Consider the following 12,602-nt stretch of genomic DNA (forward strand, 5'->3'; position numbering starts at 1 on the left):
ACTTCATATATGCCACATTCTTATTATTAATGGGTGTTTTCAGCTCTTTCATTTCATTTTAGGTCATGCTCCATCAGCAAATCAAGGTTCCCCCAAACTTTGCTCCATCCACATCATTAAGAAAGACTGCTGTGGTAGTCCCCTAATGTAGTGTCAATTTTTTAAAAAAAATCATTTTATTGGGGTTTCATATAATTCTTATCACAGTCCATACATACATCCATTGTGACACGCACATATGTATATTTGTTGCCGTCGTCGTTCTCAAAACATTTGCCTTCTACTTGAGCCCTTAATATCGGCTGCTCATTTTTCTCCTCCCTACCCACTCCCCCTACCTCATGAACCCTTCATAATTCATAAATTATTATTATTTTGTCATATGTTACACTGTCCAATGTCTCCCCCTACCCTCTTCTCTGCTGTCTACCCCCGCCCCCCAGGAAGGAGGCTATACATAGATTCTTGTAACCGGTTCCCCCTTTCTACCTCCACATTCCCTCCACCCTCCAGGCATCACCACTCTCACCACTGGTCCTGAAGGAGTCATCTGTCCTGGATTCCCGTGTTTCCAGTTGCTACCTGTACCAATATACATCCTCTGGTCTAGCCAGATTTGCAAGGTACAATTGGGATCATGATATTGGGGGGAAGGAAGCATTTAAGAACTAGAGGAGAGTAATATGTTTCATCGTTGCTACTCTGCACCCTGACAGGCTTATCTCCTTCCACAACCCTTCAGAAAGGGAGTGTCCGGTTGGCTACCAATGGTCTTTGAGTCTCCACCATGCACTCACCCACATTTACAATGATATGATGTTTTGTTCCTTGATGCTTGATACCTGATCCCCTCGACAGCTCGTGGTCACACAGGCTGGTGTACTTCTTCCATGTGGGTTTTGTTGCCTCTGAACTAGATGGCCACTTGTTTATCTTCAAGCGTTTAAGACCCCAGACATTATATATTTTGATAGCCGGGCACCATTAGCTTTCTTCACATTTGTTTATGCACACATTTGTCTTCAGTGATTGTATCAGGAAGGTGGGCACCCAGTGATATAATATTTGGTTCTTCTTCCATGTGGGCTTTGATGCTTCTCAGCTAGATGGCCGCTTTTCTGTCTATAGAGTCAATTTAAGGTTTAAGTGTGTAGGAGTGGTGTCTAGGTTTCATTCTGGAGCTAGCCTATGAAACTTCAGTGGGCATGGCCTTCTGAGAATTCTGGGAAAATTCTCCTTGGAGGTGGAAGATGCTGCTTTCTCTCTCTGCCACTTCCGGGGATACATTGCAGAAGACAAGCCACATGGATGCAACAAGACCTCTGAAGCCGGAGAAGCCACACAGAGAACCCTGCCAGCGCTGAGATGCTTACAATGCCACTGGACCCAAAGACTTTCTGCCCACTGGGTTTTTACACTCCTGCCTTTGACTTTATTGCATGTGTTTTGTGAGTCTGAAGAGGACTTTATAGATTGGTATCGGACATATGGGCTAGTATCAGATTTAAGGACTTGGACTGGACTGGTTTGGGATGCTTTCTTAATGTACAATTTATCTTATATATAAACCTCTCCCTTACATACGTATGCATGTTTATGAATTTGTTTCTCTAGTCTACCCAGACTAACACACCCATTCATATTTTGAGTTTCTTTTAACCTGATTGGCTAATTTTCCAGCACTGTATCTTGAATGATGGTGCTGACAAATAATATGGAAAGCACCATGGACTTCCAAAAGAACAAATGGACCTGTCTTGGGAGAACTACAGTCACAATGAGCCAAAGAGGCAAAAATGAAGAGACTGCATCTCACATACTTTTGTAATGTTATCTGGAGAGACTAGTCCCTAGTGAAGGACATTATGCTTGGTAAAATGGAGGGGCAGCAAAAAAGAGGAAGGCCCTCAGTGATATGGATTGGGTAGCCAATATATGAGATTGCCCCATGGGTCATGAAAGTGTTAAAGTACTGTCAGTTCACATCTTCATTGATGAAAGCATCTTGCTCAAAGTAAGTTTTAACAAAATGACACATATCCTTAATCAGGTTTTGCCTTGGTAAGCAACCAAACATGCAAGATTCCTAAAAAAAAATATTCATGACCATTTAACAATTAGATTAAGTGAGACTTCACACTAGGGAAACAAAAGTTCATGAGACAGTTTCTGACTTACAGATTGCTGAACACTTAGCATACTTAATTCAGGTCATCAGTTACTGTTCTCTCTCCTCTCCCTTCATCCTCCTTATCTTAATCCTCCTTGTTCTTCTTCCTCTTCTTTGTCCTTCAAGAAGCATTGTACTAAGGAAATAGGAAAAACTGAGGAAGGATAGATTTCTGAAATAGGAACACAGTTTCTGGAGGAATCTGCACCACTGTCATCGTGTTGATTCTAACTCATCTCGATGTTATATATTATTTCCAAGGCTGTGAATGTTTACAAATGTTTTCCATGAAGAGGATCACAGGTTTGCAAAATTGACTTTGTGGTTAGCAGTCCAACACTTACCTAATAGCACTACCAGGTTTAGCAGTTATTTTCAAACGTCTCATTTAAAAATTGTAGTGTTATCCAGGATCATGACAAAATTAGTTTTTCTTGAGAAATACAATCTCAGAAAATAGGAGTATGCCCTTGGGTAGGGTAGGGTGGGGGAGGGGGTCTTCATTTTTTGTTTCTGTCATCCTTAGGTAAGGGTTATTTAGAATCATGACAATACAGGTGACTGGGTAGGGGCTTATCCTTGTTGAAATGTTCCTATATCTGCTAGATGGTTCAAACCCACCTATAGGGTTGTCATGAATTTCAATCCACTCAATGGAAGAGGGTAAGCATAGGAAAATAGCATCAGCTCTCCCAGAAGGGAGCCAGAGCAATGGTACAGTGAATGTCATAGTCAGGATTGCCATTTTAAGACCAGGGTGTAGAGATGAAAATTCACTCAATTTTGACCAATGACCAAATGATAAAGAGGAAAAAATGTAGACTTTGGGAGAACAATCAACTCGGTCCACTCTTCTTCCAGACACATGTTTTTAATATTCTAGGTGGCTCTTTTAAGTTCATAGTGCCTGGCAAGTTGTAGATGTTGAACACAGAAGTATCTTTTAAGTAAATTTACATGATCCCACGATGTTTCTCAGCATGACATTTAGAGCTCCAGAAGATATGAATGCATCTATGATACAACTCTTGACATTTAGGAGTTTTTGGTCTAGTAATGTCAGAGAAGGTAGAGACATAGAATGAGAAGTGAGGACCTAAATAAACATTTACATAAATTACTATACAAAATTATATAAAATAGAGGTATAAATGGGGTTAACAATGTGGAGTTAACTATAAAGTTTTCATGAAAAATGGAGAATTTGAGACGGATCTTTGGAAATAGGTAACAATTGACAAGAAAAAAAAGATATTCTATGTTCAGGTGGCAGAATCAGAAAATGCTATTTATAGGAAAGAACATAGTTGATATGAAGAATAAGGAGATTAGTTTGGAAAGCTAAGGAAGTAGTAAGAGGCAAAATTCTCAAGGCAGATGTCACTCTTTTACATGTAGTTTGTGATTAGTTCGGCCATAGAGAGTCATCCGTGTTTTTTAAAGCGCAAATTATAAGAGCTCATTGTAGGCGGGGCGGGGGGGGAATCTGATAGCATATGCAGACTGAAATGGGACGAAATAATAGATAAGGAGACAAGTAATATGGGACTAAACTACCGTGGCACCAATTCACTTTAAAAAATGGGGTGTATAGGAAGGATATTGCTGTTTCAAAGATGATAATGGAGTTTCACAAATAATATCCATCAGATAACGAATGTTTAAGAATGCTTACTATGTAACAGGCATGATGCTAAATGAATTACATACATAAGTTCATGTAATTCTCTTATTTATTCATAGCTTAAATACCATGATTATACTCAATTAAGAATCCAAGTGATTTGGTAATGTGCTTGCTGTTGGGGAAAGTTGCTAAAACTTACCTACTTCTGTCGTCAGCCCAACCTTTGAGTCCCTGCTCTTTGCCATTGCAATAAAGTGGATACTGCGTTCGGGAGAAAAGGAAAAGAATTTAACTGTCTTAATAGCCAAGAAGCGGCACTTGGGTCTCACAGCAAAAGTACCTCAGCTCTCCTACAGTGAGAGCACCTGACTCTTTTGTCTTCTTAGACTTCTGCGGTTCTGACTTCAGGTCCTCCTTACCCTCTAACCCCGCACCTGTCCATAAACAGGCCCAGTTATGGCGTCAGGTTCCCCCAGATGTCTCCACATGCACGTCTTGCTTCTAAAATGGGTCTGGATAGGACAATGTGTCAGATAATGGATTTCTTTCCAAGTATTCTTGGTTCTAGGGTTAGTTGAAGAACAGTCCATATATGTGGACCGTACACAGTCTGGGACCTGGTTTGAGCTGTAAGGAGCCCAGGTTTATTATTTGCAAAGGCTTGCAATAAAATGCTGATTACCAGGAAGGTCATCATGGAAGACGTAGATAACCAAACTGTACGGCATAGAATAACAATCATGCAAGGAGTAATAGAAAGAGGGACACTAACCTAAGAGTTTCCATCTCAACCCAGAAAAATGTCTCTACAAAAGCAGAAGAAAGATAAATTTTATTATGGAATAAGCGTCAAGCCAGGATGTGTTTGTTACTTCGCAGGCAGGAAGCTAAAGTGACTGAAAGGACGAAAAGTGATTTTAGCTGTTACATAGCTGAGGGGACACAATCCATTACGTTCATGGTTTCAAGATAATTGTTCACTTTGTAATCATTCTGGCCCAGGTGTAAGACTGGGCCACTTGGCTTTATACTAATCTACTGGCAGGAAACAGGAAGGCAGGTAAGGCTTGCCTGAAGTTCCATTTCAATAAGGCAGCCGCAGATTTTTATAAGACCTCTACTCTTTACTTACTTTTCAAAAAGACAAAGAACTCACAGTTACAAGTTAGCTAAAGTGAAATCTGGATAAACAAGGAGAGCCTCTTCCTTTAGTTTAGTCAGGGAGAATTAACACTTCTCATTTTCAATTGCACATTTCCTTCCAGTACCCAAATTCATACAGCTATTACATGAAGGAATATTTCTAAATCTTAATTTTAAACCTTTTTCAGTGGTGGAAATAGCTTGGTATTTGTTTGAATGTGAAGAATAAGAGGGGGTAAATGTTTCTTTAAGACTTTGAGACTGGCTATATGGGAAAATAGTGATGAAATGAACAGCAGTAAAATAAGTCTGGGGTTGAATCTAGTTTAAAGTTGAGAGATACAATAATATTGACTTTATACATGCAGATTTTGTGGTGCATGAATATTTTTACTGAAATTATTTCATTCAACAAATACTGAGAATTTACTCTATATCTGGCACAATTCTTGGCTTTGGACATGGAATAAGTAAGCAAAACACATAAGAATCCCTATCCTCATAAAATTTACATTCTAGTAAGGGGAAAATATACTTGCACACAATGTAAATATGTAGAAAAGACAGAACGGAGATGAAGCATATCGGGGAGAGCTACATTCTTAGGAAGGAAAGACAGAGAAAGCCTCATTAAAGGTGCCATTCAAGTAAAGGCTTGAAGAGTCTGAGGAAGCAAACCAAGTAAATAATTGAAACCGAGCATTGCAGACACAGAAAACAGGACGTGCAAAAATTTGGAGGCAGGACTGTGCTTGGTATTATCACAAAACCACTAGAATGGCAAAACTGACTAGATAAAAATGGACCAAAAGGAGCGTCTTAGGCGATTCGGTCAGAAGAATAACTGGGAGCCAGGTCACGTAGGACCTCATCGCACATTATAAGGACTTTGACTTTTCCTGAGTGAAATGAAAAATCATTGGGGATTTTTGTAGAAAACAGATGACAGGATCAAACAAATAACATTTTTAATATAAAAGATGACTTCACTTTCATATGTCAAAATTTGAGATGATGATGAGATGTTCAAGAAAAAAGCCTTCATGTTTGGAAAGAGAGATGCAGCCCAGATGAGATGTAGAGATATAAATTTGAATAACTGACAATTATATAAGAGGTGAAGATTTACTAGAGCTTGACTGGACATATATTTATAAACATATAATGCATAAAATTGGAATTAGCAGGCAATAGAGAGTTAAAAAATAAAAACACTGCGTTGAGTTGATTCTGATTCATAGTAGGACAAAACAGAACTCTTTACGGTTTCCAAGACTGTACATTTTTACAGGAGCAAAAAAACCTCATCTTCCTCATTCTCACAACTAACTGATGGGTTCAAACTACTGACCTTGCAGTTAGCAGCCCAATCCACTAAAACACCAGGGCAGACAAACTCTATTTTAAAATTTCTTTATATACTATATTTTATCATTGTGCTTTCATGCATCCCATTTCTCAACATTTTTCTTATCTAGGAAATCTCAAATATTTAACTTATTTCAACCAAATGTATAGTTCATCAAAACCCCAAACCAAACCTTTTGCCATAGAGTTGATACTGACTCATAGCGACCCTAGAAGACAGAATATAACTTCCCCTTCTCCTTTTCCCAGACTGTAACTGTTAATGGGAGTATAAAGGCCCTTTCTTTCTCCCACAGAGTATCTAGTGGTTTCAAACTGGTGACCTTGCAGATCACAGTCCAACATGGAACCACTAGAGCTCCAACCCTTCATCAAGCTTTTAAAAATAAAATGTGTGCATCATATCTTTGAACTTAACATGCTCTTTTACCTACCAGGTAATTTACACAGAATAATAACTACAACAATTACTTCAGGAATTGAAGTAAGCACACTTCAAACCACATGGATTTATTGAGCCAAAGCATAATGTTTCATAATTCTCATCTCAAATTTGTTCTTCCCATATATCTTAAAATTCAGATAAGCCCTTCTGGTTCCTAAGCTAAGATTTCTTTACTTCAGAATAAAGGTCATGGTCTCAGCTGAGTCAACTTTCTGGCAATTTTTACTTTCTGTACTTGTGCTATGCTCTGTTAAATTTGATAATTGGGATGTGACTATATGACCCATGTAACTGGAAGTATTTAAAGAAAAGTCCATTTATTTTCAGACATCTGGGAAGGATTTGGAGTAAATCACTGGTCCCCAAAGGACAGTTCAAGGACAAAAGTTGGGCTGGCTATATCAGAATCATCTGAGGAGTTTTTAAAACATACAAATATGGAGTCCTAACCCAATAATAATGAATCAGAATCTTTGAAGGAGACACCCAGAAAGCTGTTTTTATGAACAAGCTGATCATTAGTGAAGTTTATGAAACCATGGTCTAGATCAGATCTTCTGATCACCCCAAACATTACATAAGAATCACATAAAATCACAGGGGCTAGGTGACTTCTGAGATTCCTACGAATTTCTAACACGCTCCCAAGTAATACTAATGTTTCTGGTTCACAGTGCCGCATTGTGCACTTTTCACTCACTGCAGCAAAGGGTTAGCTGACCTCTTCCAGAGAACAAACCAAACTCCTACCATTGAGTGGATTCTGACTCATAGCAATTCCATAGGGTAGAGTAGAACTTCCCTGTGGGTTTCAGAGACTTGAATTAGTTCCGTGAGCAGATAGCCTCATCTTTCTTCCCTGGGGCAACTGACGCGTTAAAACTATTGACCTTATGGTCAGCAGCTCAATGTGTAGCCATTGATACCAGCAGGTTCCTTTTAGCTGTGCTTCCCTGTGATGTTAGAGTGCCTTATATAACCTGTAGCACAATACTCTCATTTATTTCAGAACTTTCTATTCAAAATAATATGTTTTTCTTCATTACAGCATGTTCCTTTTGAACATAATGATAACTGGCTTGTTTTCTTTCACTTTCAGCTCTGCCTTTGTTCCCCACGTTTCATCTTTTGACACACAACTGAAAAAGGCTCAGCAAGCAGATCTAGCCAACTTAATCATCCCTGAAGAATGGTGGATCCGTTGTGCACTAAAGCAAACCTTTCTTCTACATAAGTCCAAAAAGAAAAGCAACCTGCCCAGTACAAAGAAAAGAAAAAGAAAAGACAGCTATCATCATATGGGGATTTGAGGAGCTGCACATCCATGATCCAAATGAGAGAGGATCACTTCTCATCATGTCCCAGAAGACCTTACAATAGAGAACACAAGAGGCCAAAGCTATAAGAGCTTGTCATCCATGCTTGCAAACTTGTCTTCTATGTAGTTTCAACAAAGGCTGTTGAGTCTATTTTAACTCAGCTACCCTTTAGGACAGAGCAGAAGATCCCTAAGGTCACCAAGGCTAGAATCTTTACTAAAGCAGATTGCTATGCATTTCTCCCATGGAGCAGCTAGTGGGTTTGAATCACAGCCTTTGGTTAGCAGCCTAGCTAGCACTTAACCACTGTGCAACCAGATCTCTATACTATATAGGCACAGTTGACAAATCCAAAGTATATATGCAAACAAGTCTATGAAACGTTCTTCAAATCATGCACAGAGGTTCAGCAGATTTGGTAAAAGGAAGTTATTTTATGCACATTCTCTCCAAATCACTGTCCCCTAGAGAAAGTGATAGTTGGTTGTGAATTTTGATCCCTTTAACTACCATTTGGCAAAAGCAGTTACTCTAGAAAGAAACATGCTTGCTAATGACACTTGTAGTGAGTCAAGTGTAGAAAATACAGATTTTCGGTATTTCATCTATGCAGTGACATATTCTATCATTCTTGTACCAGGTCTCATAGGAAACATATTGGCCTTATGGGTATTTTATGGCTATATGAAAGAAACCAAGCGGGCTGTGATATTCATGATAAATTTAGCCATTGCTGACTTACTACAAATTCTATCCTTGCCACTGAGGGTCTTTTATTACTTGAATCATGACTGGCCATTTGGGACTGGACTATGCATGTTCTGTTTCTACCTGAAGTATGTTAACATGTATGCAAGCATCTATTTCTTGGTTTGCATCAGTGTGAGGCGATTTTGTTTTCTCATGTACCCCTTTCGCTTCAATGACTACAAGCAGAAATATGACCTTTACATCAGCATTGCTGGCTGGCTGATCATCTGCCTTGTCTGTCTGCTCTTCCCTCTTCTCAGAACTGGTTTTGACACCCCACGCAACAGAACCAAATGCTTTGTGGACCTTCCTACCAAGAGTGTCAATCTGGCTCAGTCTGTTTCCATGATGGCTGTGGGAGAGTTGATTGGGTTCATTACGCCTCTTCTGATTGTTCTGTATTGTACCTGGAAGACAGTTTTATCACTGCAAAATCAATATCCTGTGGCCCAAGACCTTGGAGAGAAAAAGAAAGCCCTGAAGATGATTGTAACCTGTGCAGGGGTATTTCTAATTTGTTTTGGACCTTATCATTTCAGTTTTCCTTTAGATTTCTTGGTCAAGTCTAACAAAATTGAAAGTTGCCTAGCCAGAAGAGTAATTCTGATGTTTCATTCTGTGGCTCTGTGCCTTGCTAGTCTGAATTCCTGCCTTGACCCAGTCATATACTACTTTACTACTAATGAGTTCAGAAGGCGGATTTCAAGGCAGGATTTGCATGATAGCATCCAACTCCATGCCAAGTTCTTAGTGAACAACCATACGAATTCATCAGAATTATGCTAAAATAGTTTTTTAATAAAAAAAACTGAATGTGGCTCAAAGTTCAAATATACCAAAACACATTATCAATAACCAAAACCACAAGCAAGTACTCAGAAAATGTTCATAGCTTTTAAGTTATCTCCTATCTTACATATATGTGGAATTCATATCTTCATAATAGAACCTATTTAGAGTATTTTGATAAATTTGTGTAGAAAGTTTGTCATCAAGTATTTAGAATTTAAATTGTAAAGTTGCAGTGATATGTTATAAACATTTGTTCTCAAGTAGAGCTAGCAAATTTTTCTGTGAACCTAAGATATAAAAAGAATATTAGCTCTCATTGGTGCGTCAAATCCACTCAGGGGTTCATGGTCATGTTTCCTATGAGTCTGAATGGCCAACTATGTGGGTAGCAGTGCAGTGCTTACCTGGCAGCATCTGTTGATCCTAGTAACCATAGGTTATATTCCAATGTAGTTTTTGTTATAAGTAGGATGAATAACATATTAATCTATATTAATAAAATATTATAAATGCGGAATTATTTTTATCTCCCATGAATAATTACACTTTGAGACTTGAAGGCTGACATAGCTACTTTTAAAATTTCAGTGTCGATATGAAAAATTATCAACTATACCCACTCAAAAAGTAGAAATCAGAACACAGGCCTTAGATTTGTTTAACAACAATTCAGAGATTCATATACAATTATGCTTGGCTGCTCTATAGGATGCCATGCTGCATCTATTCAGGGAAAGTAGCTTGCTAAAGCCCATGCAATTGATGAAAATGTCTTCTACAGGTCCTTAAACAGCATATAGGTGACAATCACTGCTCCACTTTCTTAAACTATTGCCAAAGAATACCTCCGGAGTTTTGTGAATCTATCTGCCTATTTGAGAGGCTTTCGACCATGCTTCTAGAAGGACACTGATAGGTACTGATAGGTCATTGCGCTTTCTGAGCCTATGGAAAAAACAGTGCACTAAAATTTGGCCAAAATGTAAAGGTGAAGCAGTGTTAGGTATATTTCATGAAATCCATGCCACACTTTATTTCTTACTCTAAGGTAGAAGACAACTGCCAAGCCACGTACACCAGTCAAAGTAGTAGCTGAAGACAACAAGGTGTGTGGACATTATAATTTAAAGTGATTATTCTGGCCTAATCGTGCCCAGCCTTATCATCCTTAGGTCTGCACAGCCTATTTTCCAACAGTTGGCAAAGGCAATTCTTCTACCTTCTGAGAAAATAGCAGGAGATTCATTTTGGTAATTATAAGCAGCTGTTCAGTGCCTTCCTTGCCTGTTAGCTACATGGAGCTATTTTGTAGAAAATAGACCTAGGTTATGAGTAATCTTTAAACATGAAGTCTTAAGTACTAGAATGCTTTGAAATTCTTTTAACAAAATGTTCTAACATATTTTTAAGAAAATGATCTACTTAAAATATGCGAAGACACATATTATTCTTCACCTTAAAAGAAAATAGAAGCCAACCAAGGGTACTATCATAATTAGAGGAATGAGTTGTTTTAGATATGCCATATGATGCACATTTTGAGAAAAATAGCTGGTGAAATCCAAATGCATTTTAAGCTCTAAGGTTAATGGAAACCTAAAGATAGTTTTCTGTGGAAACGTTTCCCTGTGCTTTATTATTAAAGTATCCTGCTGGAAAACATCAATGGACTCAAACCCAAGAACAATTGGGATGGTGCAGGAGCAGGTAGAGCTTTGTTGGCTGTACATAGAGTCGCTGGGAAGCGGACCACAGCCATCGCCACGACAAAACGAACTGTGCTGCTAACAGTAGTGTATCTCCTTTTTATTCATTGTAACTGGCAGCTTTTTGTGTCATCTCAAAACTCAAACTCACTGCCTTGGAGCCATTTTCAACTCATAGTAACCCTGTAGGTCATAGGGGTCGTGTGGGTTTCTGAAACTGTAACCCTTTTTAAGAAGCACAAAGCCTCCTCTTTCTCCTGAGGATTGGCTGGTGGTTTTGAATATGTATAGACTGTTTACTTTTAAATGATCTGTCTTTGAGTATAACTTGTGTAATGTGGTTGCAAGTAATATTTTTAAGTAACTGTATAATGGAAGTCTTTTGGATATTATATGTTTACTATTTAGTAGATTAGCATGAATTGCACTTCTTAGGGTCATTTTGGGATACAGGTTACTTTACTAAAACATTGATTTTTACTCTTAAAATGTTTCTGTTGTTTTGTCAAGGGGAAGAAAAATATTTGCAGCAGATCACTGGCCTTCTTAAGGAAATGGTTGAGAATCGAACACATTATTTGTTAAGCAGCCCTGAAGTCCTTGCATCACATTTATATTAGAGGGGAGAAGACATGTATCCAGCTACACTGTTTAACTTGGGCTGCTCCTTCTTTTCAGGAATGTTCATCTAGGTTTGTGCTCAGTGTTGTGATTTACTTTATCCAGCCTATGTCCTCGTTCATCTAATCACTTATCTGATCAACTCATTCCCACTAAGGTGCTTATGACTAATACCCACTGTCATTGAATTGATTCCGACTCATAGCAGCCTTATAGAACAGAATGGAAGTACTTCTTTTAGCACACTTTCATCGTTCCCACAAAGCATCTGGTGTGTTTTACTACTGACTTTAAGTTTAATAGCCAAAAACTTAACTCACTCTGCCACCAGGTTTGCTTAAATACTAATATTAACTTAAAATTAATTTACCAGGGACATCTGGATTCAGTAAGAGAAGGCTCCCTATTAACCAAAAGTGGAGAATTTCAACAACAACAACAAAAAAAATCATAGGAACTAAGGGCGACTAGAGGATCCATGGTGGATCCTCTTGGGCTGCAACGCCAAGGTTGACAGTTAGAAACCAACATATGCTCCACAGGAGAAATTCAGGCCTTCTATTCCGTAGAAAGACCAGTCACAGAAACCCCTAGGGGCGGTTCTTTTCCGTCCTATAGGATCACTATGAGCCATCATGGATTCAATGGCATTGAATTTGAT

General features: G+C 38.5%; 1 protein-coding gene across 1 annotated transcript; it reads left to right on the forward strand.

Annotated features, from left to right (window-relative positions):
• The first annotated feature begins 8,615 nt into the window (after positions 1 to 8,615).
• GPR174 (G protein-coupled receptor 174) lies at positions 8,616 to 9,608 on the forward strand. Its single transcript, XM_075539607.1, has one exon. It carries the CDS (start codon positions 8,616 to 8,618, stop codon positions 9,606 to 9,608), a length of 993 nt encoding a protein of 330 aa, XP_075395722.1.
• The last annotated feature ends 2,994 nt before the right edge of the window (positions 9,609 to 12,602 follow it).

The sequence above is a fragment of the Tenrec ecaudatus genome, chromosome X, assembly GCF_050624435.1.
Source record: "Tenrec ecaudatus isolate mTenEca1 chromosome X, mTenEca1.hap1, whole genome shotgun sequence".
Lineage (NCBI taxonomy): Eukaryota > Metazoa > Chordata > Mammalia > Afrosoricida > Tenrecidae > Tenrec > Tenrec ecaudatus.